General features: G+C 36.5%; 3 protein-coding genes across 6 annotated transcripts; 1 reads left to right on the forward strand and 2 right to left on the reverse strand.

Moving 5' to 3' along the window:
- Nucleotides 1-2,914: 2,914 nt before the first annotated feature.
- Nucleotides 2,915-6,209, reverse strand: LOC137728673 (uncharacterized). Its single transcript, XM_068467401.1, has 3 exons — nucleotides 5,910-6,209; nucleotides 4,723-4,803; nucleotides 2,915-3,675 (listed from the first exon to the last, which is right to left on the reverse strand). The coding sequence occupies exons 1-3, from the start codon at nucleotides 6,066-6,068 to the stop codon at nucleotides 3,277-3,279; spliced, it is 639 nt and encodes a 212-aa protein (XP_068323502.1). The 5' UTR covers nucleotides 6,069-6,209; the 3' UTR covers nucleotides 2,915-3,276.
- A 5,468-nt stretch (nucleotides 6,210-11,677) lies between these two features.
- On the forward strand, nucleotides 11,678-15,073 carry LOC137729954 (UDP-rhamnose/UDP-galactose transporter 6). 2 transcript variants are annotated; one of them, XM_068469004.1, is made up of 6 exons: nucleotides 11,678-11,862; nucleotides 12,722-12,966; nucleotides 13,304-13,488; nucleotides 13,578-13,778; nucleotides 13,920-14,081; nucleotides 14,469-15,073. In XM_068469004.1, the coding sequence occupies exons 2-6, from the start codon at nucleotides 12,840-12,842 to the stop codon at nucleotides 14,796-14,798; spliced, it is 1,005 nt and encodes a 334-aa protein (XP_068325105.1). In that variant the 5' UTR covers nucleotides 11,678-11,862; nucleotides 12,722-12,839; the 3' UTR covers nucleotides 14,799-15,073. The 2 variants fall into 2 exon arrangements, with proteins under 2 accessions (XP_068325105.1, XP_068325106.1); XM_068469005.1 differs by having other exon boundaries at nucleotides 12,741-12,966.
- A 287-nt stretch (nucleotides 15,074-15,360) lies between these two features.
- Nucleotides 15,361-25,174, reverse strand: LOC137729953 (protein GIGANTEA-like). Of its 3 annotated transcripts, XM_068469001.1 has the most exons (16): nucleotides 25,023-25,174; nucleotides 24,549-24,644; nucleotides 24,225-24,418; nucleotides 23,942-24,013; nucleotides 23,777-23,831; nucleotides 23,522-23,664; nucleotides 23,023-23,297; nucleotides 21,477-21,532; nucleotides 20,954-21,194; nucleotides 20,688-20,838; nucleotides 19,434-19,643; nucleotides 17,731-19,272; nucleotides 17,457-17,525; nucleotides 16,961-17,179; nucleotides 16,076-16,168; nucleotides 15,361-15,936 (listed from the first exon to the last, which is right to left on the reverse strand). In XM_068469001.1, the coding sequence occupies exons 3-16, from the start codon at nucleotides 24,309-24,311 to the stop codon at nucleotides 15,637-15,639; spliced, it is 3,513 nt and encodes a 1,170-aa protein (XP_068325102.1). In that variant the 5' UTR covers nucleotides 24,312-24,418; nucleotides 24,549-24,644; nucleotides 25,023-25,174; the 3' UTR covers nucleotides 15,361-15,636. The 3 variants fall into 3 exon arrangements, with proteins under 3 accessions (XP_068325102.1, XP_068325101.1, XP_068325103.1); XM_068469000.1 differs by having other exon boundaries at nucleotides 24,225-24,644; XM_068469002.1 differs by lacking the exon at nucleotides 24,549-24,644 and having other exon boundaries at nucleotides 25,023-25,163.
- Nucleotides 25,175-26,023: the final 849 nt, after the last annotated feature.

A 26,023-nucleotide genomic window follows, 5' to 3' on the forward strand; every position in this document is an offset into this window, starting at 1 on the left:
AAAGTAATTAGTTCAGTGATTACTCGGCATGGGCACCACATAGGCCTCGTAATTTCTAAACATGAATATTTATAAATCTCCATAAATAGTTGCCGGGTTCTTTTATTGTTAAAACTTTGAAAGTGACCTTGAAGTTTGTACAGGCTAGTTAGTAGTTACAAAATTACATACGTAAACGACTTTGTTTCTTTCTTAAATCGTCTTTCCTGACTATGAGACATTGACTCTGTGACTTATTTCTTTATATGTGGATATGGATTGACTCTTTCAAAGGATTGAAGGGCTTTGGTAAGAAAAATTTGCCAGTAAAAAGGTCATTGAATCAAGAGTTATGAATTTCATTTGGGAAATTTCAAAAAATCCGATGCCTCCTCTTATCCCTCCTCTCCTATGAAGTACGGTCACGGGTGGGGTACGGATCTCAACAACTTGTTCATTACAGCCAAAAGGCTTTGGTAAAGTCTTACGAGGGGCCGGAGAAGAAGAAGTCAAATCTTGTTAAAAGATAAACCAACTAGTGTCTTTGTTAAAGTATCACAGTTGGGTTGATGGGCCGATTGTATAAATCATAAGACATCACTGCGTCTAATATAAGGTTTTTCCATGTGTAGATTGGGAAATGGGCAATTTTGTGAAAAATCAATAATAAGTTACAATATTAACAATATATCAATAATATTTATATTAATTATAAATAGATCAACCATGTATTATGATACTTAAAAGCATTTAAAATAAACAACTAGTGTCTTTGTTAAAGCATCACAGTTGGGTTGATGGGTCGATTGTATAAATCATAAGACATCACTGCGTTTAATATAAGGTTTTTCCATGTGTAGATTGGGAAATGGGCAATTTTGTGAAAAATCAATAATAAGTTACAATATTAACAATATATCAATAATATTTATATTAATTATAAATAGGTCAATCATGTATTATGATACTTAAAATCATGTATCATGTATCATGTATTATGATACTTAAAATCTTGGTAAAAGATAAACCAACTAGTGTCTTTGTTAAAGCATCACAGTTGGATTGATGGGTCGATTGTATAAATCATAAATCAATAATAAGTTACAATATTAACAATATATCAATAATATTTATATTAATTATAAATAGGTCAATCATGTATTATGATACTTAAAATCATGTATCATGTATCATGTATTATGATACTTAAAATCTTGGTAAAAGATAAACCAACTAGTGTCTTTGTTAAAGCATCACAGTTGGATTGATGGGTCGATTGTATAAATCATAAATCAATAATAAGTTACAATATTAACAATATATCAATAATATTTATATTAATTATAAATAGGTCAATCATGTATTATGATACTTAAAAGCATTTAAAATAAACAAAAATTACAAAATCTACCACGACAGCTGGCACCCACTTCAACTAACACTCCCTTTCTCATAGTTTTATATTTGAAATAAGTCATTACGAATCAAACACTACATTGCAGTGTCTGTTTCCTGATTCGGTTTTTTACCTTTGGATTCAGACACTGCGTTGCAGTGTCCATTTACTGATTTCGTTTTTCCATCACTCACATGCTTCCTACATGTTCCTAATGCATTGTATGTTTTCTAGTTCTGTTTTTTACTTTTGGATTCAGACGCTGCGTTGAAATGTCCATTTTTTGGTTCTATTTTCTCCATCACTCACACGTCTCCTACACTTCACACCTCACGCAACTCCTGATTTTTACATTTAGATTCAGACACTGTAATCCGGTGTCAGTTTCCTAACTCTATTTTTTACATTTAGATTCAAACATTGTAATGCAGTGTCTATTTCTAAGTTCTATTTTTTACATTTGGATTTGGACACTGCAATGGAGTGTTCGTTTCATGGTTCTGTTTTTTACATTTGGATTCAGACACTACAATGCAGTGTCCGTTTCCTTATTCCTTTTTTTTTTGGTTGAGCAGACTCCTCCATGTAAACGAAGGGCAAGAGAAAGTGATAGAAGTTACATGTTCTAACTATTTATATGATTCAAATCATCTCAAGACCAGCTCTATAGGAATAGAAATCCAACGGCCAAAAGCTCTTCATCCGCCTCTCTTAAGTTCTCTTTCTCCCTCGCACCTCCCCACCCCATCATTGTTAACAAATCCCAAATTCAATTGCAAGTCAAATGTGCTCTAAAATCAATTTTTTCGCTATCCCTTACTATTTTAGTTTTTTATCTATAATCTCTTTCTTCTTCTTCTTCATCTTTAAGATTTCTCTCTCCGAAATTCTTCCATAATTATGCAAAAGATCTCTGCAACCAAAAGACAATGGTGTGCACAACCTCTCTCCATTGTTTCATTAACATCGGTTGAGATTTTAAGGTTGAGGGACTTGTAATTGAGGGATGTGGTGGTGCTGAGGCTAATTTTGGAGAGGGTAAGGTGAGTGACCTACGATTGGTGGTTGTGGGTTGACTAGGTTGTGGTAGTGTTGGGGTTGATTTTAAGGTGGGGTTGAATTTAGTTTGAAATTTGGGGAGTTGGTGGTTCGAGGTTAAGAGCTTCAAAGTGAGGGAGAAAGAGAAGTTGAGGGGAAAATAGGAAGGATAAGGGATTTTGGCCGTTAGATTTGTATCAATGGAAGAGATCCATCGGTCCGAAAGATCTCCACAAAATTGATCCGAAGAGGATCTAAATTTGTATTTATAATAGTTTAAGCTCATATGACATTCATAAAGAGATAACGAGAGAAAATGATAGAACAGTCAAATTCTAACTATTTATAATGACTTAAAGCCTATATTGAATTCATCATTGACCTAGGCCTAATTAATAAAAATATATCATTGATCAAGTCCAAAACAAAAATATGTCATTGACATATGGCTTAATACTAAAGCTTTTAGTGACTTTTGGCTAAATTACCTTTGGGAAATCATGATCTTAATTTATAAATTAATGACTGAAATCTTCAATTGTAACGTAAAGCAGAATCAATACATTTACAGAGATAATCTTTCAACATTAAAAGCAGTGACTAATCGAAACACAACAGTTTTTGTTAAAAACAAAATGAAAAGAAAAGCAATACAAAAAAGATGCTTACAGAAGATGGAGAAGACCAAGCTATTCTCAAACAAGACAGCAAAAGTAAATTAAATTGATTGCATTACCGCTTCCATGTTGTGCCGTCTTCCCTTACGGAATTGCACCAGAGAGGAGCTTTGTGTTGCCATGGTTCTTCCAAGACTTTTGACCGTCCCATGGGAAAGAATACTTGGATGAAGTAGCTGAGCATTTTCAGTAGGTAGAATCATGACCAGGACTATCTGCATGCATGTCCATCGAGGTATCATTGGAACTTGGAGGATTAGCATCCCGGTTTGGGTGGAGAAAGCTAGGTTCATTGTTTCGGGCTCCATTTCCAGATGGCAGACCTGAGCCTGGGTAATGTCCATCTTGAGAAATGTGATAGTGCTGAAGACTTTGGCGAACAGGGCTTGACAGAGCATTTGAGAAGACTGAATTCTTAGATTGATGATCGCACTGCTCAGAACGAATTCCCTGCACAGTATTTGTTGGACCAGATGACCCAGAAGTAACTGGGAAACCTGAGCTTGAGAAATGCACAGTGGGCTGATGTTGGAGTGGCAATCTAGGGGACATTGATGGCTCCTCTCCACAGCAGTCCAACTCATTCTGCATGGAGATAAGAAAGATATTTGTAAGCTGTATAAAAGAGTTCTAAATTAGAATTTTCAAGATTGTAACAGCACGCTCATTTTATTTCTTTATCACAGGACGAACATGCATCTATAAGCAAAAGAAATAAACTTATCAGCACAAAACCAAGGTAAAGAAACATTCCTCTATGATTGGTAATGGCAAAAACCACCTAGGAAAACCAGACTCTTAGGGCCCGTTTCATTTTGGTTTTTTATTTTAGTTTTTACTTTTGTGCTCAAGATATGGAGGAAGTATGTAGTAGAAAAGAGAGATGAAGAAGAGTGGAGGAATGTTTACTTTTGTTTCTTATACGTTTGTCTACATCTCTCCCACCATCATTCCTCCACCCTTCATCACCCATCCTTCCTCCTTTATATTTTCCCCATATCTCAAGCACAGAAAAAAAAGAACCACATAGCTGCGCAATGTTTAAAGTTTCAAACAGGTTTGAAAGTTAAATTCTGGATTCAGGCCCAATTCCACAGCATATGCAAACCATAAAACTAATCCCTTCTGTTGGGCGAAAAAAGAAGGTTGGAATTCTTCAACTGGGAAAAATATGGAAATAAACCCTCACAAAAGTTCATGTAACACGTAATTAACATGAGATTCAACTTCAAGTAATGCATTAGAAACATGTTACATGAGGAATGGATAGAATGTATGGAAGAGATGAAGTGACATCATCCAAATAAGCTGCAAATTAAAGTTTAAAATATAATAACCCATCAAAAGTCAGAATGTTTGATACAAAGGGTGCGTGCTTAATGGACTCAACCAAAATATTAACCCCGTCACTGACATAGACCATCTCTGAAAGAAAGGCACACTTAAGTTTGAGAGAACCATTTTGTTTTACACAAACTTTGAGTGCCAAAGGAGTGACTTCATGTGTGTGTTTGAGCGCAACATCAATGTTTTTTTGTGTACTCTGGATGGGTTACCACACAATGAAACAAACAATCCAAGATGGAATAATAGATCCTTTACGAAAATAAACAAAGAAAATAGTAAACAAACCTGAAGATAATTGACTATATCGACTGTTGTAACTCGTGAGCCTCCTTCTTGCTGTCTACAGATCCACTGATAAATTTTATCCTGAAAAGAAATTTGACACGGTTTCATCAATGAAATGTAGATAACAGATATGCAGTCCACCTTTAAAGCAATTTTAGATAATAATAGGGCATTTACGTGTGTAAAAAAATTAAACAAGAATATGCAGGTATATTAAGAAAACTTGTAAACCAATTGCACCATTGGCTACCAGCGACAAAAAGTGCATTAAATTTTGAACAAGGAAGCATAAAGCAGCATGAGAGACCCCGCATCTTCAATCAACTAAATGAAAACGATATACTTAACAAAATTTTAAATTCATAAAAAAGCCACAGACCACCCCTGCTGGTTTAGCCAGTTCAAAAGAACCCTGAGGAAGAAAATGTGAAAAGGCAAAACCGTGTACCAAAAAATGGCTATGGGAGAAAGGAAGAAGGAACCCACAAAGCTCTTACTCCAAAAATAATGGAGTCTAAATCCTCAGAGAGTAGAGACTCGCACCAACATTTGCAAGAGAACGGCAAATCAATCAGTTGGAGAAGGGAAATGGTACATATGTTTGTGCAACGAGCATTGAATACAAAACCAGTCGTTCAGAAACATATCCCACTCAAAGATTTATACCAAACAACATCCAGCAGCAAGAATCATGCAAATTTACTGATTGTTTATCCGACTAACGTGTTCTCTGAGTGTAAAGGAATTATATTTTATTCCACATAGCGATACAAATTATTCATGTTATCTTATGTATAGGGTTTATTAAGATGCAAATATAACATCCAATTAAAACCGAAAATTCCACTCACAATTGATACTCCCCACCAATTTATCTCAGCACTTTCGACAAGTTTAACATTGATATTCATTACAATTCCCACAGATACTGAAAAGTTGGTGTCTTTCTCATCCAGCCTCATCGGCAATGGCATGACATGCTCACTCAAAACTACCATGCACCCAATTCACAACCAAACAAAATTAACCAAAATTTATATGAAACCCCAATTTCTATCAATAATCGGAAACAAAAAAAAAATTGTGACTTTGGTTTGATCATGATGAAGAATCAAAAACCCAATGAGGGAATGGACGATTAGATAAAAAATCAACAAATAAAGGAGGGAAGGAGAGAGAGAACATACAAGGGCGTGGCGTTCACCGGCCTGAAAGGAGAGTTTTTGGTGGTTCATGGCCTGAGTGTAGAGCTGAGAGAGGGAATTAGCGGCGCTGCAGAAGGAGGTATACATGCTTCGATCCACCTCGTCGAGGCTGGAGGCTATCGACTTCCTCTTCTTCCCCATGGCAGGCAGATTCTCTCTCTCTCTCTCTAACAATCTCCTTCTTCTACTGATATGATATTATCAGAAGAAACCAAGTTGTGGGTTTTGCGTGCGAGGCCAAACTGCTGCTCTGAAAATCGAAAACGATCGATTGGGAGAAGAAGAAGACGAGTGAATCGAGTTTATATGTAAATTTGGGATTTTGGGGGAATTGGGGGAATCGGATGGAAATCCAAGTGGGGTGTGGGTGTCTTTTGGTTTGGGCCTTTTTTTTTTTTTTTTTGGTTTTTTGGTTTCCTTTTGCAACAATTACCATGTCGACATGGAGCACAAGAGGGTTTCAGAAGGGGGAGAGGGAAAAGGACACATGCTTAGTAGCGTGGCCAATGGCGATTCGTCCCACGTGAACGTTGCTTCCACATCCCAACAGTTACGTGACCTCTAATCTTAGTGTATCCCTATTTCTTCTTCTTTTCTTCTTCTAAATCCACGATTTATAAGAGGTTTCGTAAGGTTTTGTTGAATTGTAAGGGAATCATTCTCGTTGGTCAAAATTGGACCAATAATTAGTCAATTTGTAAAGTATTTGAACAATAACTTTTGTAAGAGATATGTCGTTAAGTTGGGTGAGACTTGAGAGTATTTATTTTATGCGAAAAGCGCACATAAATTGGTAAACTGAGAAATCGAAGTAAATCGATTTTCTTATTCTAAGCCTTGAAAATTCGATCCAAACCCAACCGGACCAAGTTGGTTTGATTTTCTTATTAATTTCTTGGTTTCAAAAATTGAACTTTATGTGTCTTTAGATCGATTAAATTATTGAGGGTAAACTAGGCCAATTGGACTATGTCCACCCTTACTTCATGCACTTAGATCTCGAGTTTAATTTGTTTCTCAACAAATTATTGTTTATGGCTGTCGCATTCAATTTAAATGCTTAAACAATAAGTCGAAGGAATTATGTACTAGAGAGAATGTAATATGAAAGGTTAAATCACGAGACGTTTCTTTCATACACATCCTAAATGTTCATAAGCATAGGAATGCTAGCTAGGCTTGACAATCCTCAAAGATCAGTACCTGCTATGTTTTCTCGCTTGAGAGAATGATTGGTCGTTAGGTCATTAGTGTGAAGGATATCAAGACAAATATGTAGAGGTACAATAGAGAGTGAGTTCATTCAACACGATCAAACGAGAGTTCTTCTATAGAAGTTTTTACTTATATGTCAAATAAGAAAATTTGAAGTTGCAATAAACAATTGTTTTATTGATATGTCTTTGATCATTTAATGATGCATCATGACCCTTTGGTTTTTTCCACGCACCATTTGGGTCTTGGACTTATTCATAGAGGCATGTGAGTGTATGACAAGAAATTTCTACGTTCAATAAGAAGAAGAATACTCTAAAATATGTTTTTCTCTCGCTAAAGTATTGAATATAATTAAGAGAGAGTTCTATATTATATTCAAATGAATCATATGAACTTAGGAATTCACATTAGGGGCCCCATGTCCTAATAATGTAATAAAAAGTATTGAGCTAAAGAAGAACCGTATTGTATTGTAATTCCAACTAAATTGGTATTCCGTCTTTCCTACTTAATTAGCCATGGCGTAATATTAGTTGTCACTCCTGGCTTGTTGAACCCCTAAGGATTAACCACAATTGATCTTCCTTAAATGGAGAATTAAAGGAGGGGTTTTTTTTCAAGAAAAAATTATTATTATTATCAAGGGGTTGCGGAGGGTTTGAAACAATTACATTAAATTTGGAGAGGAGTTCCGTACTCGGAACGCATGACTAGAAACTCAATACCCTATCAACTAGTATATTGGACCACATGCAAAAGATGTTTTTAATTTACAGTCGATTTGTAAGAGTTATAATCTCTCATTGCCTAGTTAATTAGAATTTAATGGATTGATATACTTGAGTTTTGAAAAAAAAAAACTTAAGAAGATGATGAGATCAATTAAGTTTGTTTATTGAGTAGGTTTAGATTAATTATACCAACATAGGACACCGTATTCGACTAAAATAAGTTTCGGTTTTGTAGAGACCCATTCGGCTTCTAAAGTAAGTTGTGCATAACTACTTGAATGAAAGAGACCAAAAGGCCCAAGGAACCTATAAGGTCAGTTTTAGCGGTTTATTGGATAGGGTTTCACACTTGTGACTCATCTATATGTGGTACTTCATAGCTTCATCCAACCTAGAGGTTTTGTGGATCGGAAAGAAAAGGATGGGGAGCAACCATTCTCCTCGTCTCTACAAAATTCAACCACCATACAGAGAGTGCTAACAGTCATCTCCCTCCACGGTTATCTCCGTCTTCTTGCCAACTCAAGCTCGGCGAAGAGAATTACAGGTCATCTCTGTTGGTGCCTTTCATATTAATTATCCCTAGGTTTTTAAGAAAAAAGTGAGTTATAAAGTGCCTTATTACTTTCCTTTTTTCTCAATGTCAGCCAATTTGCGCCCTTTTGACATTTTTTATGATAAATTGGCTTTCCGGAGGAGTTTTGAGGCAACACTAGCTGTAGAAGGAAGCTAATAGGTTCGTGGATGGCTTCAATACCAAATTAGATTGCACATTGTGTGGCTCGCCGAACTCCCCCTTCCCTTAGTGTAAAAATATCAATGTACTAAAAAAAAAAAAAAAAAGGCTGAATATCATTGTGCTTGTTGCAGGATAATTGTGGTGGTCCACTAATTGGTGTAACCGCTTGGCCATAATTCCTTAAAATTGAATACGCCATTTATTGATTCCTCAATTGATTCTCCATATTCAATTAGGGATATTGTGTACTTTGCCAGGGTAGTCAAATCACTATATAAGGATGGCTATACCTCACGTTTTAAAATACGATTCTCTAATAAGAATTCCCTCATTCTCTCTCAAATTGTTTTTCCTGTACAACAGTTTCCAATTTTCATAATTTTCTATGAAGCCAATTGTTCCAGTTTTGCAAGTTGATACCTCAAAATTTGCATTCCCGTTAGAACTGCGCGTTTGTGGGATAATGAAGATTTGGAGATTGTCCTGATTTTTCCTGGAGATGAGCGATATATGTTGAGAAATCTAAGACAGACATCTACAAGTTTTCAAATTTTTAGAAATTTTCAAAAGGTGGCACGTCCCCAAATCAGGCGTGCAGATGACGTGTTCCCCAAGCCAAGAAGGATTTGTTACTAGTTTGTTTCCGTCATTGTTTAGGTCGTTTTTTTGTTTTAGGTAAGTTTTATCAGACTTTCTAGGGTTTTTATAATATACATATAGGGCGTCCTAAACTCCATACCATACACCACCACCTTATGCCCAATTCCGTTCGAGTTAGATAGAGAGCTTGGGACGTACCTCACCGTGGATTCCAGATTCTATTATGTGTAACTAAGATTTTTTTAAAAGTTTATGATGAAGTCATGATATGAATATTTGCAAAGTACTTTTTTAATTATTATTTGATTACATATTATGTTAAATTCTTAATCTTCGTTTGAATACAAATTTTGGTTTCGAATGATATTATGACTGGCCATCATGATGAAGTTTTGTTGTCAGATACTTAGATAAACTTAAGAGGATGACCAATCAATTGCATTTATTAGATCTAAGATTAAGGGGAGTAGACAAACTATCGAGGATGACCAATCAAGCTAGTCCTACAATTGGTTAATATAATTCTTTTATACTTAATGAGTTTTTAAGTGTTTAATTGTATGCCTAACCAATAGAATTTTGTGACAAGTCTAAGCGATGTCATCTTCAAGGATTGGTAAACAAAGCTAGGAGGGTAAGTTTTTGTCCATAGGCGGCAAGGTTCAGCTAGTTTGGTCAAATTTTACAAAGTGTTTATACACGATTTTTTTTAATCAATCAGTATTATGTCATGACTCGTGAACGTATTTTGTGTAAGAATTTTTCGTTTTTAGCATTTTGGGACTACTCGAAACATAAAATTCAATCATTTGAAGTTGAAAAAGGTATTAAAATGACTTAATTAATACATAATTAATAATATGCAGAAACTGCACCACTTTGTTTGTTAAGACAAAGAAGGGTTTATATATATATATAAAAAAAAAAATTCTCTTAAATTGACATGCCACCTCATTTTAGTCTCTCAAATTCAAATCAGCCAATGTAGTTCTTGAATTTTACTACAACACATTAATGTATTCATTCTATCTTTTTGTTTGTCATATTCATTCTATCTAGATTGGGTCAAAAATTTTGTTTAGTGGGCTCACGTGTCACACGTGTGAGTTAGAACTCTCATAATACGATGACACATGAATTATACAAAAAATAATAGTTTAAAAATAACAAAAGAACAATGTGTCAAAATGGTGGTGAGTTAGTTTCCAACAAAAAAAAAAAAAAAAAAAAAAAAAAAAGGTGGTGAGTTTTTCAAACATCTTGAGTACATTCAAGCTTGCAGGCTACTTCGTCAATGACGCTATCCGAATTAGCTTGATAAGAAAAATTGGGGATTATGGTGACATACAAATGTCACGAAGAACCTTTTACTTCTTTTTACATTAGTGTAGTTGTGATCGACAAACTTCGCATCTCATTTCAGCAGTATGCGGTCAAACTCCTCGACGTGAACATGGTTATATATGTTCTTCACGTCGTTGCAGGCGGAAGAGGCAACTTTTGTGCTCACCTTTTTCAACGTTTTTCTTGATTGGAGCTAGGATTCGATCTTAGGGATTAAGACGTTACGAGAGATGCGTCACCTGCATGAACTCATCTGGATCAAACTCCTCTTGCGTTGGGGTTAGGGCGGGAGAGATTGAGATGACAGAGCTCTTTCGCGTGACGGAACTGATGTCCACGGGTTCAATGTCCAGTGGGAATGGGATTATCGGGGAGGTCTATAATTTTGTCAAAAGATGTGAAGATGCGTTCATGGTCTATTGGTACATCAGCTTTTTCTCATTGGAAGGCATTGTCGAGGAGCCTCTGTGGGTGTGATATACGGCAACTAGGATTCTCTCCCTCTTATTTCTATCATTTTTCCTTCTCTCGTTTCACACATTATTTTTTGTCTTATTCTCTCTATAAAAAAAATCAATATAAAAGGTTGACGTACCTTAACCGTAACAGTTCAGGTACAAGGGAAGGAAAAAGAAAAGAGATTAATAGAGAAGAGAATCATCTTCCGATTTACAAAATGACATCCCCCGTTGTATTTAATGTTCAACATGCAAGGGCTAAGTATAGGCAAAAACGCTATGGTCTTGTCATCTAAACTCGCTATAATACATGTGGTGTCCTCTGGGAAACTGGTGAAATTTGGTTACCAGAATCACTTGACCCTAAACTCCCAACTCTTTACGCAACCTCATTCCCTCACTTAACTTGCAACCATTAACACAGAGAAGATGTTCAATTTTTAAGGAAAATAATGAAATTTGAATCAAACAAACTAAATTGTTTAAGAATGATTAGTCTTACCAAATTAGGTTTTAATTTTTATGCCTTAACATTTCAGAAATTGATGTATAAATTGTCAACCAAAAAAATTTGGTGTTCAGGTGGCACCTACAAAATTAATTAGCAAAATACACACAATTAGTAATTGCAAAGCATAAATAAACATTAACATTCGTGTTCCACTTAGCTTACACACACACACTCTCTCTCTCTCTCTCTCTCTCTCCAAATCTGAGGGACTCGACTGGGTTGCTAAAACTCAGAAACCAATCGCATAACCGTATTAAACTTCAAGCATCCAAACGAATACGCATCGCTCTCCCCGATCAAAATCCCAACTTTCTTTTCCATTGCAATTCCACAAGTACGTTTCTTGTTTCTGAACTGCTCGCTTACTTTTCCATGGCTTTTTTTTTTTCTGCTACTGTGTCTCTGTGATCGATGGCTTTTGCGACCAGATCTGCTGAATTGGGCTCAGTTTTTTCTTGGGATTTCTGGGATCTGATTAGGGGTTAGATCTGTCTTGGAATTTGATTGATTTTTGTGTGTTTGATCTGGAATGTCAGTGGGTCTGTATGTGGTTGGTTAGAAATTTTGTTGTGGATTTGGATCAATGTGAGTTCTTTTTGTACATTTGTATTTTTGAAAAAAATGAGCTTTACCCAAAAGAATTGGTGCATTTCTGTTTTTAAAAGTCCTGGTAATTCCATAGTTCAGTGAATTGTGAGTCAAAATGGTTTTCAGTTTCTTTCTCTTCCCCTCTCTCCACCTGAATTGTTGCACTAACTGATTAGGAAATGAGGAAAATGTTAATGCACTAGATGATTTGACTGTATTTTTGAATCCGGGCACGAAAGGCAGCAGCACCCATCTCTGTTTTTCCATTGAATTACTTAACTGCTCAGTCGTTTTCACTCAAGGAGATGTAGGCAATATCTGATCGAATTACTGACTCCTTATCTTTGTGATCAGATTTTTTGTCCTTTTGCAAGGTGGACAGTGTTATTTTATTAGTTTGGAGCTTTTATACAAGAATGATTGTGATTTGAAGTTATAGTTGTTTCATAAAATTCATATGTATAATGGAATATATTGTTTATTTTTTAATTATTTTTTTAAAGAATCAGGGCATCAATGTGTTGAATCATTCTTGAGGATTAAACAGTCTTAATTTATTGCAGAATTTCAGTTTTCTTATTTGTTTCAGTTTTCTCTTTTTAAAGTTTTTGGTTCCGAAAGCAGGTGAAACTGTCCGGCTTCATATGGATGTATATGGATGCCTTTCTGGAGGCTGAGAGGTAAAGACTCTACAGTGGCTGGTTGAACGGAGGAGATAACAAAATGGCTCCCACTAGCAAAGCTGATAAGAAGGCGGCAGATGCAGCTGCATGGATGTTCAATGTCGTAACTTCTGTTGGGATCATAATTGTCAATAAAGCTCTAATGGCTACATATGGCTTCAGTTTTGGTAAATTATTCTTCTTTCTTTTTAATGATTGATTTGATTTGAGTCAGGTTGTTTCTGATATGAGTTCAGACCTTTCTTGCATTTCTTCTGCAAACTTTATCAAAATTAGTTAGAAAATTAATACGGCATTATTCCCTATCGGACTTCAAATTTGGATGGTTATAGAGCAAAGTGACATACATGTTATCATGGCTTTTCTCGTTGCACAAATAGGTGGCAATTGGTTGTTTTTCTGTTTACTTGTTTAGAGGAGATATGAATCTAGAAAATTTATATAGCCATAAGCATGCTATTTATAACTTGTATTTATACACTTCTAAATTGAAACATTTTGCAGCTACAACATTAACTGGTTTGCATTTTGCTACGACAACTTTGATGACGGTTGTTCTAAGGTGGCTGGGATACATTCAACCGTCGCATCTACCTGTCTCTGAGCTTCTAAAATTTATGGTCTTTGCTAACTTCTCTATTGTTGGAATGAATGTGAGTCTAATGTGGAACTCAGTGGGATTTTATCAGGTATAGCTAGGGTTTTAAAGCACTTTGGGTTTAGCTACTGAATACTGCAATATATTTGGGAGTTACATTTTCTCTAATATAATTGACAGATAGCAAAGCTGAGCATGATCCCCGTGTCATGTTTACTGGAAGTTGTTCTTGACAAGATTCGTTACTCAAGAGACACAAAGTTGAGCATAGGAATTGTTCTCTTGGGAGTTGGTGTTTGCACTGTCACTGATGTGAGTGTCAATGCCAAGGGCTTCATTGCTGCCTTTATAGCTGTATGGAGCACTGCACTACAACAATATGTAAGTTATCCATTCCTCAGCACATTGAAAGAGAGAGAATAAATCCTCATCAATGGGTCTCCCCGAGCTGCAATTTTGTCAAGCTCTTAAATTTTCATATTGGCTTTACCTAAAAGTTAAATATCAAATCTTTAATTGCAGTATGTGCACTTTCTTCAACGGAAATATTCACTCGGTTCTTTCAGTCTGTTGGGACATACTGCTCCAGCCCAGGCTGGATCTCTTCTGTTACTCGGCCCCTTCCTTGACTATTGGTTGACAAACAAGAGAGTTGATGCCTATGATTATAACTTTGGATCTCTGGTAAGTGTGAACACTATAGGATAGGTCCTTAATGTAAAACAACATCATTCTCATGCTAATGATTCACTCTTCTTATGTGAATGATTTTAAGTACTGGGTAGTGCATTAATATCTATTTTTACATCTGAAATTGAGCATCGAGCTGTACATTCGTATTAGTAGTGTTTCCCTGTTTTCTTCTGTACCTCAGTCATGCTCGGAATATGTGAATTTGTGACAAGAAGCTTGAAAAACTTTTAGCACGTGATATTGTTAATATAGAGCTTTGCTACATTAATCTGGACAATTTCAAAGTGATTAGCGTCTTCATTTCCCTTTGAGTTTTATGATGCTTTGATTTTACAGAAATGTCAATTCACAATTCTCTCTGAACCCTTTTGTCCGCAGATGTTTATAATTCTTTCATGCACAATCGCAGTAGGCACCAATCTCAGCCAGTTCATCTGTATTGGAAGATTTACCGCTGTGTCCTTCCAAGTACTGGGGCATATGAAAACAATTCTTGTTTTGATCATGGGATTCTTTTTCTTTGGGAAGGAGGGTCTGAATCTGCATGTTGTTTTGGGAATGATCATAGCTGTGGTTGGGATGATTTGGTATGGAAATGCCTCGTCTAAGCCCGGTGGAAAGGAGCGTTGGAGCCACTCTCTCCCTACAAGCAGGCAACAAAAACACGGTGGTTTTCCTGAATCTACTGAACATGACGGAAAAGTTTAAATTCGTTCAGTTTAAGTAGAAATGGCTGATTTCAGGAAATTCTTAAATGATTTGAGGTTACAAACCAAAAATTTTCTGATGATTTAGCCTCCGAATTTCGATTTCTTGCCCTGCTATTCAGTCCCTTTGGGGGAATGGGTACATCAAAATAGGGAAAACTCTTTACCAATTTCAATTTTTTTGGTTTACATCATCATAATCATGGTAATTATATTTTTTTTGAGCTCTTGTATTTTTCAGCTTTCTTTTGAATCAAAAGTTACCTTGAGAGCGTATCGGAGTTTTGTTTAATTCTTAACTGTCATTAACTGTAACCTTCCGGACTATCGGTGGTTGCTTAAGAGCCTACGGACGTCCTTAAGAGCTAATCGGAAGTAGCCTGTAATTATTATTAAGAGCAGAGCACCGGCTACTTCTCGTGGCAGCGGCTTTAAAAAGTAGCATCCGAGCTGCTTCTGAAATTCCTTTCCACACCGTAAACCCTAACGCAGCTTAATGGCCGGCGGGAAGTTGCCTTTCCACACTGTACAGATAATCCTATCATTCAACTCGCCCGTCGAAATTAAAAATTTAACAGGAAGACTTGGACAACAATTAAACACAGGATAGGGCTCAAGTCAGCTTCTGTCTCAACTCTTATTTACCCAAATCTCTTTCCATAAGGGATCGTAACGTCTCTTCGGAAAAGAATTTTTTGACAATATATCCACCTTTATATCCACAAGAACAAAATGAATATCTACTTACCCGCAAACTCATATCTCTTTCAAGGCAACAAAGATGCAAGTTGTGTGAGTCTCCACGTGAAAAATTATACACCGGAAGAAGATAATCGATATCATAAGGAAATACTACAACCCAATTCCTTTGCGGCAGCATCAAGAAATTTAATCTGCATTCCAGTCGCAAGTCGGCTATGAGCTTCCCATGTCAAGCACTTTTCTACATCACCTTGCCAGTCAATGACATCTAAGTTAAAATACTTATAGGACGGACCATGGATGCCATCTATCTCCACCGGATTAGGGTTAGGTCTAATTGAACTGGCTAGCAGGATATCGCGAAGAACTGATGTGCTCAGAGCACGCACATGTGCACTGGGATGAGAAAGGCATCGGATGGTAGCTGGCAGACGACACTGCATTCATTGGAGCAGATATATCACATAACTAGCTGTTTCTCTTAAACGCTAAAATGAAATAAAGCACTTTCTTCTTTCTTTCTGAACTGTCCTAGGATCGTATCAGCAATTGTATCAATGAAGGATGGCTATTTACCTTTAGCAGGTTTGAAAGGCCATCTGCGACTGCTAGCCCAGATTCTCCCCACTCTAGCATAGGCTGAATTGCTCTAGCTGTAGCTTCCAGTAGCTGCCAATTTATACACAGATTGATGCATTAACACATTGAAGGTCAACGAAATTGAAAATTTATATTTATATGTACTCACGCTATGCTATACGAAAAAAAGTTTGTAAGGTAGCATCAGAGATATAATTGTAAATGAGGATAAAAAATGGTTTGAGTAACAATATTAGGGAAGAAGAAATAATGAATGACGATAGTGATATTAGAGGGGGAAAAAGGGGAATCAAATTAACCCCAAGTAAAGCTAAATGTAAAAGAAAAAAAATAAAGATGATCCAGTAATGTGCCATATCTACGTGGTACAAAAAAGTGATTTGATTCTAGCATGAAGCCCAAAGAGTTGAGGGCTGCCCAACATTGAAACGGATAGAAATGGGCAAAGACATAATTATCAACGATGAAAATGAGATTAGATGGGAGCAAAAGGTGAAAGAAATTCACTTGCCAACCCTGATTTCTTTGGATAGAGATTCACCAAGTTTAGATTATAAATTTGTTTCTATTTTAATGTTTTGAGCCTTCGGCAATCTTATGTGTATTACTTATTACGAATAGACAATTCAAAAAGCTTATACGAAATAGGGACACTAGTTGAGGATGGTTTATGTTTTGAAATGGAAGTATGGCAGATCACAAAGTTGACTGCCTGGTGGTGAAATCCACCTTCAGTCCAGACATAAGACGGTCGATGGTGTTCATACAGTTGCTAAAAAGAGAAAAAGATACTAATATTCATGTCTCAGCTTAGTTAACAAAAGTCATAGGCCACAAACATTAACGTAGTCGCGTGTTTACCTCCAGTTGGGGCAAGGTGCAAGCTTCTCCATCAACAAGCATCCCATCGGTGGCACGCAAAAGTAGATCTGAGGCACTTGACAAAATTACCAATGACTCCGGGCTATCATGAATTCTCATCAACTCCACAATCAATTTCACAATTCGCTGGTTGATTCTCCACATCTTCTGACCTTGATCATCATCTTTGGCAATCCAAGGTTGCAGTTCCCTCTCCGCCTGACATGAGTACAAGGTCATGAAACCAACTAAACCAATGACGCAATTTAATAACGCTAAAATAACAAAGCCAATGTTTCGGGCACCATCCAAGAAACAACTCTTCCAAAATCAGGTATTGAAAACGAATTAAGAAGAAACAATACTTTTGGATTTGTTAATTTGCAATAAAAGACCTAATTTTTCAGTATATATCAATGAAGCCCTACATGGTATCGCCTGAAAAAATAAAAAAATAAAAAAATCATGTAGTGTTCAAGCAAGACAAAATTCAGACCTGAAGAACAACTGCTGTGGCTGCTTTTTTTGGTGTTGCTGAGACAACATTGCATAATGCATCAACAACCTAAAGATTTAAAAATGACTTGTCAAACATTATACATAATGGAAAAAGGGCAACAATATCTCAAATAAAGTGCAGTGCAAATGGATCCAATGAAATCACTGATCCAGAGCAGCATATAGAAACATGAAACCTGCTATTAAATTAATAATATTGGAAAAGACTGCCATGACAGTGATGCAAAGTGACACAAGAAATATAATATTACCTGCCGCCATCCTTGTTGAGCAGAAGTGCTTTCTGCAGAAGGTTGGGTTTCAGGAGCTGCAATTAACTTGTACCACAACAGTGAGACAACTGAGAAACACAGCTCTTGTTTCTCTGTGAGTACTGATCTAAGAAGAACCTGTGCACTGCAACTAAATCCTATATGCCTGTCCTTAGTAAGAAAGTTGGCCAAATCCGAAGCATCTAATGGGAAACTTGCAACGCCTTTACCGATGGTATTTCCAGACCCCTCATTTGAACATGATGCAATATCAGATTTGCGCTTAGATTCTGAATGTGAAGAATCCTCACATTGCAAGGCAGATGGCTGACCTACATTAGAGCATCTACTGTTTCCACCTTGACTGAGTTTTCTGCCTTCAAAACACACGAAGGAATCCCTCCAAATTGGAACTTGCATTAAGTGTGCTTCCAATGGTTCAGCCTTGTTAACTATAGATGCAACAGCCTTGCTGTGGAAATCAATAAGGTTGTATAGTGATGATGCCCTGGAGCAAATTTCACTGTCCCACTTACAGCGCATCAAGACAGACAGCGCATGCATGCAAGCTTTTGACCATCTAAATAACTCAGAAACATGAGCGGCAACCATAGCTGCTGCAACTATCTCATTTGAACTGTAACTCCATGAAGTGCCAATAGTAGATGGCTTCAACAAAAAAAGTGCCTCCAAGATAGATAATATTCTGCGTGTGTGACAAACTGCTGAATCTACACTACTTTGAAACTCATTAGTGCATACATTTACTTTGGCAGGCTTCGCTACATTTTTTCCATTTTTAGAGTGAGCATGATTGGTCCCCTTTGAAATCAAAGGGAACAACTGAAGCTCACATGCAAGAGCACAAACAGCAGCCAGAACATAAGAATCAAATGCTGCTACTGGCCCTTGTTTTTTGGTCTTTTTAGTTCTGTCTCTGTGCTTATCAGACATCTTTTCTGATTCTTCAATGCTCTCATCTGGTGGGAAACTTTCATCAACTCTTGCTTTCTTGCTACCATTGGACTGTGCTTCATGACTGACACATACGGTTAACACAACAAAAAGTAAACGTGAAGCAAGCTCTACTGAGGCACATGATTCTAAGAATAGTGAATGAACCATTGTACGCAGCTCTGCCACAGCCAGGTTTTTTGAGGCCGACCCCAACCCAAAAAGGTACCTTGTTTTCCGGTTTTGCTCTCTAGAGGACTCAGACGGAAATGTTCTCTGAAGAATCGCTTCAACAGTGGCAACAAATATCTTCATAAGACATGCCTCAGAAGGACTTCCACGAGGAAGATACTCCAAGACCTTAAGGAGGGGTATATACAGATTCCATGATAAAATCGGAGGTTGTAATGGAGTGGCAACAATAATCTCAGGAAGGTCAACTGCAGAGGAACTTAAAGGAATGAGGCCATAGGCAGCTTCCCATATGGTACAAATTCGCCATTCAACCTCAGGCCCATGGGCACAAAGCATAGAAGCAATCCCTTGGGCAGTAGCTTCAATTGTTGCTTCCGCCGCAGGAAGTTCAATCTGATCAATAATTTTTTTGAGGTAGTATTTAGGTTCAATTAGTACTTATTCGTGGACAAAAATTATGATTAAACAGTGCCAAAAAAAAAGAAACGAGATCAAAGTGCATTTTAGCAGCTGAAGCATAAAAACCTGAAATACTAAAAGTTATTAACAGGTACCTGTTTCTTGTAGCTTGAGATGTAACCACCCAAGGGCTCATGCTGAACGTCAACTCCATCAACTTGTCTTAATGGAGGGAAAAGCAATGCAGGCTGTGAGAGTATTCGGAAAAGTAAAGCTGCTGCAGCATCAGCTGCTATACCTGCTCTCATGGACATTGCAGTCCCAATTGCCCGCAAGAAATGCAAATGCATCCAGTTCCTAGGAAGCTACATGAACAAAAGAATAAAGAGCACCATTAAAGTGCTGCATCAATCAGTTTTCAGAGACGCTACAAATCAAATATTTTCCACTAAAGAAGCACGAGAGAGAGGGATGGCTTATGGGAACTTTCAGTTTATTAGTGGACTGCTGTTCTAGAAGCTTGGGTATAATTACATTTGTCTACACAACATGGCATACATTAAAAGATTAAAAATTAATTACTGTGTGCAATCAACTGTATAGGTTACACAAGTACATAGACCTGTCTCTTGAAGTATGAAAATTGATAAAGAGTACTGTCAGACAACGTAGTAATGGAATGGTTTCCCCCTATTTTCTGCCTTTAAGCAGCAGCATCAATCAAAATAATATGCTCTAACTTGATTAGGTTTCCAACAGTCAATACATATGCTCAGAGGCCACACACTAGATCTTGCTTCTGCAGCATCTACCAGTTAACAGGAAGGATGCCTTTGGCATCATGACTTTGCAGAATGTTTCTAATGGTGATAGTCTGGGTAATTTAGATGTCAATAAGCTTGAAAAAGTTTGTTTCTTTATCAGAGCTTAAAAGAAAATGTTTTTTTTTTTTTTTTTTTTTTTTTACTTTTTTTTACACGTGCATAAAAATGACACACCAGTTGATTTTAGAAGTTTCAACCAAATCAGTAAGGCTCAATTTTCAGAATGTTGCAAGAAACAAAAGACTATGGTATATGTATAGTGGAATGGAGATTACTTCATAGAATGTACTCAAGAAGATACCACTGAAAAAAATTTCAAATAAAATAAGTAACTATTATGATACTCCTCTCCAGTTAATGCAAGTAGAGAGTAGATATATCTGAGATGAGAAAACCATTTTAAAAGATATTCTTGCAGATCAAACATTTACCAATCCATTCTAAAGCAGGCAATACATGAGATGCCAAAAAAAAAATTGTGGCCAGAAAGATAAAAGTAATATGTCTTCAAATAAAGCTTGATATTGATCACCAGCATGGCATCAGATTATATTAAATATTTGCAATCACTAGTGTCCAGCTTACCCTTATGCCAGATGCATAATCCTCGGCAGCACGAAGGAGTTCCACTAACTGTACAGCTGCATCAAGTGCATCAGGAGCCCAGGATGGAGGTGCTTCTAGAAGACCAAGAAGAAGTCTTTGAGTGGCACTTGGAGTAGCAATGGCATAATACCTATTGCATCATTTAAAAAATTGGTAAATATCAGGAAAACTCAGTCAGGTATACAGAATAACAAAGATTTATTTCCTTTTGTAGTGGCTCGGGAGAGGGAAGTTTGAAGATTTACCTATGAAATAAGCGTGCATATGGCTCAAGAGCTGGTAGCCCTGCCACTAGATGTTCATCCAAAGCTGTAGTTGGAGGAGGAAGAAGAAGTGCAGGGACAGCAACTGCTGTCAAAGTAGCAGTCTCATAGCGAGCAACTTCCTCGTCGCAAACACTTAATATAACTCCAGCACCGTTTGCAACAGCCCACCTTGGAGTTGATGGCATGAGCTGCGGATGTTTTCCAGATCCACGAGAAGAAGCTAAGAGAGGAGAAAACAGAAAACAGAAAAAGAAAAAGAAAATCATTCATCATGAATTCTATATAATATAAATATATAAGATTTTTAGGATATTTTTATGCTATTTTCCTTTACATTCCACCTGAATGTTATACATAAACTGCCGTACAGTCAGATTCTATGTTACATGTTAACTGATGCTTGCAGAAAAAAATTCATTTTATGCATGACGCTAAAAAATAATCTAATAAATACACAGCAGCAACATTGCATTCTATACTAGTTAAGGAATTTTTAACTAACCAGTTGATGGAGGCTTGAGCTCTCCAGCAGCATATTTTCCCATAACCCCGCTGCACCTGTAAAGTATACATAGGTTTTTAAATTACATGAGATTGAATAAGAAGAGAGCAAGATGAAATGATTTGCTTAACATTTGATAGCATTTAAACTTTCATTTGAACTTGTGAACAATGAGTAACATGAAACTGCTATTGGACTAATGAAGAATTTATCTCCAACATAAAACATATTTACATAAATAGTGGACCACAAGGAATATTCCAACCTCCTTCAGAGCTTAATCTTCTACAAGTCTACCCTTATATCATTTACATGCACAAAAACTAAATTAAGAAAAACAATAATTAAGAATGGAATACAGAAATATAGGGTATCAAAACAGACTTCCCTCTCCTGTTGTCATATTTTTCCTTTCATTTCAGGAATCAAATCAGATGTACTCATCACTTGATTTACTTGATTTATTTGTTTTATAACAAGACTTTCCATATCATATGATTTTCTTCGTGTTCATGAGTTGATATTACATTTCATCACATACGGCAGTGCAGAGAGTGCCAACAGTTGGCCGTGCTTACTAATAGTAGCAATAGCATGGTTGCCCAATACTTCACCATTATCTTGTGACATCATTGCTACACTCATTGCTCTTAATTATTTAAATCGAGTGGTGCATGAGTTGAGTACTACAAAGACATGTGAGAGGGATTTGCAAATCCCTCTTGCATACCCTTGTAATGCCCATGTTGTGCATTTCTAATCCCTCTTATCTAACTTCTTCTGATCCATGTCTTCCTTGGCCAAAATCCCTTGGAATTTAAAAAGTCCCTCACCCAAACATACCCTTAGTGAAAGTGACAAAAGCGCATGGTTCATGTTTGAACAGCAGATGCAATGCTAAGACACTAATAACAGAGGTTCACGTGATGAACTTACTGAATGAATAAAAACATTAAATCTCATAATTGCCCTGAACCCTAATAACCCATTTCCTTTCTGTAAATTGTACTCGTCTAAAAAAACCTTTATGAGACCAGTGTGAAGATTAAAGTCCAGAGCTATAACCTAAAACATTCAAATTAAAGCTACAAAATATATTTCATATTGTTGTCAGGCAGTCATTAGTGTTGTTCGACCTAAGTTAGAAAATCAAATTAAGAGACTTTGGAAGCTTAAGAATCCTAACTTTTCTATAACAAAGTTATCTATTTAAGAAAGTCCTGGAGGGATGAGAACAACCCAGGACCATGAAATTTGCTACAAACACCCACCAAACCACGGGAAAGAAAAGGATTTTGAATAGTTGACGAGTTTACTATGATACTATCTCATTGGTCAATATATCATTTGGACAATAAAAAACACTTTCGGATGAACTGCTGCTTAATAGTCAACACGTACAAACAAAGCTCTGTAGTTTACTGTTTTACTTTTGATTGGAGTGGGTCCCGGTTTGCACATATGCATGTGACTTGAAATCAAAACCACGATGCTTATGACTTTCAACAAAAATAACAACAGAAACTCAACCAAACTGTGCACTCACCAGCGGAAGTAATCACTTCTGATGCCAAGAGGTGCAGCAAGCAATATATCAGTAATCCAAGGAGACAAAGGCCTTATGGGTTTCTTCTCTTGTTGTACCAAAGGTATACGGCTGGATTCACGATCAACAGAGTCACTTGTTGTGGCATGGCTTCCACTACTGCTTCTTTCTGTTTCACTATTCTGTTGTTCCACCTTGTATATGGGCCGATTGTAATGAGTTAAAATTCGCAAAATCTCCCCGCATGCCAAAGCCCACTGCTCAGAATACTCTTTCTGTGAAAAAGGGAAGATACAAATAAGTAAATAAATAATACTTTTGAATTTTCTGCTACATAGCAAACATTCCTGTTTTGGTAAAGAATAAGCAAGACAGAAACTTCTGTTGAAATGAAACTTAAGTGCGAGATACAGTTCATCAAGAAAGAAACAGTCTTGGTATTAGATTGAACTGAAAAATGAAAATTCTAAATGGCAAGATTAATTTGATATGTTATCACCTCACTGCTTGGGCAGACTAATGATATGAATGAAGCAAACGGAGGGCTACTGCTCTTATACTCCAGGGTACCATCAATGATGCATGAAATAATTGGAAGGATAACAGCATGCCCATGCTCAGGGTGATGAAGGACAAACATAGCTGGAATATGTCCAAGTAGAAAAAGCAGTCATTACTCAACCACGAGATGACATAATATAAGCTGCAAGGTCTAATCAATCAGATATTAATTAACAAGGTAAAGGATGAATACCTAGAACATCATCAAAGAGACGCTTCACCTCTGATGGATAACGGTTGCGGATCAGCTGTCAGCAGACAACATATTAGTACAAACATCAGATATAGACATTTGAACTATACAAGCAAGGTGAAATGCACAAAGACAATGCTCATGACATAAACTCAAAGAGCTTACCTCGGCAATATCCTCAGGAAACTGTTCTGATGTAAACTGTCCAAAGTAGTCCACATACGCAGTAATTTGTGCCTACAGGAAGGAAAAAGCGAAAAGGAAATATTTATTTCAGTTCTTGTTGTGGAGGTTTAGAGGCAGAAAATAGCAACAAAAAATAAGTCTCTGAAAAAGAAAGAAATTGATCTTTTCCAATCGCTGATTAGTTTTAATTAGCAATACAATTACAGACACTCACAGATATAATATAATTATGCACAAGATTAGGAATTATATTTGCATTCACCTTCCGTCGTAGGGCGTCCTGCGGGGGCGGCCCAAACAAGGAGGAGAACTGCAGCCGATCAAACCATCTTTCAGATGTAGCAGCCATAGAAGCTTAATCTCCCAGATAACCTTTAATCCAGCGCCAAAACGGCGACTTTGCAACCACAACAAAACAACACACAAGAATTTCCACAAAGCTTTCCCTTCCACCCGCTACCAATTAAGAATCAAAAGTTTGTAGTTTAACATCCGAGCATAAAATTACTTCACCAATCTCCCACAATTAAACAATAAAGCTGGTCCAACCCAAATAATTAATTTGAAAAAAAGTGGGCAATCCAACCCTCTGTTCTTCACAAATCCAAGACTATGCCCTTCACAAAATCTTCAAAACTTTCAAATCTTGATAACTTGATGCCAAATTACTGCAATCTGATTGCTGTGAAAGCAGTGTACAACATATAAATTTACAGGAAAAAAAAAAAAAACAAATTCCAAAATTTCCAATCATTCAGATGAACATTAAATAATTAAAATAATCAGAAAAATTAGTGAAAAAAAATATGAATAAGACCCATGTGAGTAGTTATGAACTAGCACCTAAAAATTCAACTGATGAGCTAATTTCCTTCTCAAAATCTGGAAAATGATTGACAAATATCAAATTAAAGAAAATGGGTAGCTTCACAATCATATCTTTTTTCAATTTAAATGCAAAGAAACACACATCACAAAATTCAGAAAATCAAATAAATAACATGCCATGAACTGTAAAATTCCGAAACTTCCCATAAAAAATTTGAAATAAAACAAATACCTGGGGCTTCTCTGAGAGCTTTTTCTTTGAAATGTTTCGGATCTTAATGCTGGAAAATGTTCACTGTAAAATCAGCTTCGTTTCATTTTCCTTTTATCTTTCTTTATAGTTGGAATATTTTTAAGATGCTGAGAGAGGAGAGAAAGAGAGAGAGGAGATCTTTACAAGGCCTTAGGCTTGCCCTCTAGATTTGTGCATACGTGGCAATGATATTTTCCTCTCGCTAGGATGGCCGAATGGCACGTCATGTGACACATGCATGGATGTCCATCATGGATACATGACATAGACATACATACAATACATATTTTATATGTCAAATGACGAGGAAAGAGAAACTTCAAACTAGGATAAGCACTGACAAAAACCAAAAAAACAAAAAAACCAAAAAATAAAAAACCCTCAACATCATGAAAAATATTAATATAGAAATATACGAATGAGGATTCTCTTCAAATTCTCTTTGTGAGAATCGTGGGAATCCTCAAATCATGTATATTCATCTATATTAGGCGGTCAAAAATCATTTTAAATATTTTTATTTAAAATTAAACATGAACAGTACTTAACGAAAACTGACCGCACGATGTATGATTAATGTACATGATTTGAGGATCTCCAAGATCCTTACAAAGAGGATTTAGAAGGGATCCTCATTCGAAATATATTGTCCTGAAATAATAATATAGAAATGTTTTACATGTGTCCAATCGAGAATTCTTGCTATTTTTTAATGTATGAGCTATCTCACTTCTTATAACATTATCAGTATTACATGAGACGGCATCATACTTTTGGTGCCCAAGTTAAACATTACGTCAATATAAAGCCAATGTCCCCAAAGAATGCTTCTGTGAGAGTTCGAACTCATGTTGAGGGTTTCAAACATGTACTCACTTTCCACTAGACCAACCCCTTAAAATTAGATCTCTTACTATTTGAATAAACAGGAAGAATATTTTCTATTTGGACTGAATACAAGGGAGAAGACGAAGAAAAAA

The sequence above is a fragment of the Pyrus communis genome, chromosome 3 (genome assembly GCF_963583255.1).
Source record: "Pyrus communis chromosome 3, drPyrComm1.1, whole genome shotgun sequence".
NCBI lineage: Eukaryota > Viridiplantae > Streptophyta > Magnoliopsida > Rosales > Rosaceae > Pyrus > Pyrus communis.

Coding starts and splice junctions, on each gene's coding strand:
- LOC137728673 (XM_068467401.1), bottom strand. CDS start 6,068: ATGGGGAAGAAGAGGAAGTCGATAGCCTCCAGCCTCGACGAGGTGGAT. Junction 4,804..5,909: donor CCGGTGAACGCCACGCCCTT/GTATGTTCTCTC, acceptor ATTTCTTTTCAG/GATAAAATTTATCAGTGGAT. Junction 3,676..4,722: donor ATATAGTCAATTATCTTCAG/GTTTGTTTACTA, acceptor ATCTCCATGCAG/AATGAGTTGGACTGCTGTGG.
- LOC137729954 (XM_068469004.1), top strand. CDS start 12,840: ATGGCTCCCACTAGCAAAGCTGATAAGAAGGCGGCAGATGCAGCTGCA. Junction 13,489..13,577: donor ACTCAGTGGGATTTTATCAG/GTATAGCTAGGG, acceptor TATAATTGACAG/ATAGCAAAGCTGAGCATGAT. Junction 14,082..14,468: donor ATTATAACTTTGGATCTCTG/GTAAGTGTGAAC, acceptor TTTTGTCCGCAG/ATGTTTATAATTCTTTCATG.
- LOC137729953 (XM_068469001.1), bottom strand. CDS start 24,311: ATGGCTGCTACATCTGAAAGATGGTTTGATCGGCTGCAGTTCTCCTCC. Junction 23,665..23,776: donor TCTCTTTGATGATGTTCTAG/GTATTCATCCTT, acceptor GACATATTCCAG/CTATGTTTGTCCTTCATCAC. Junction 21,195..21,476: donor GCTCAAGCCTCCATCAACTG/GTTAGTTAAAAA, acceptor CTCCTCTCTTAG/CTTCTTCTCGTGGATCTGGA.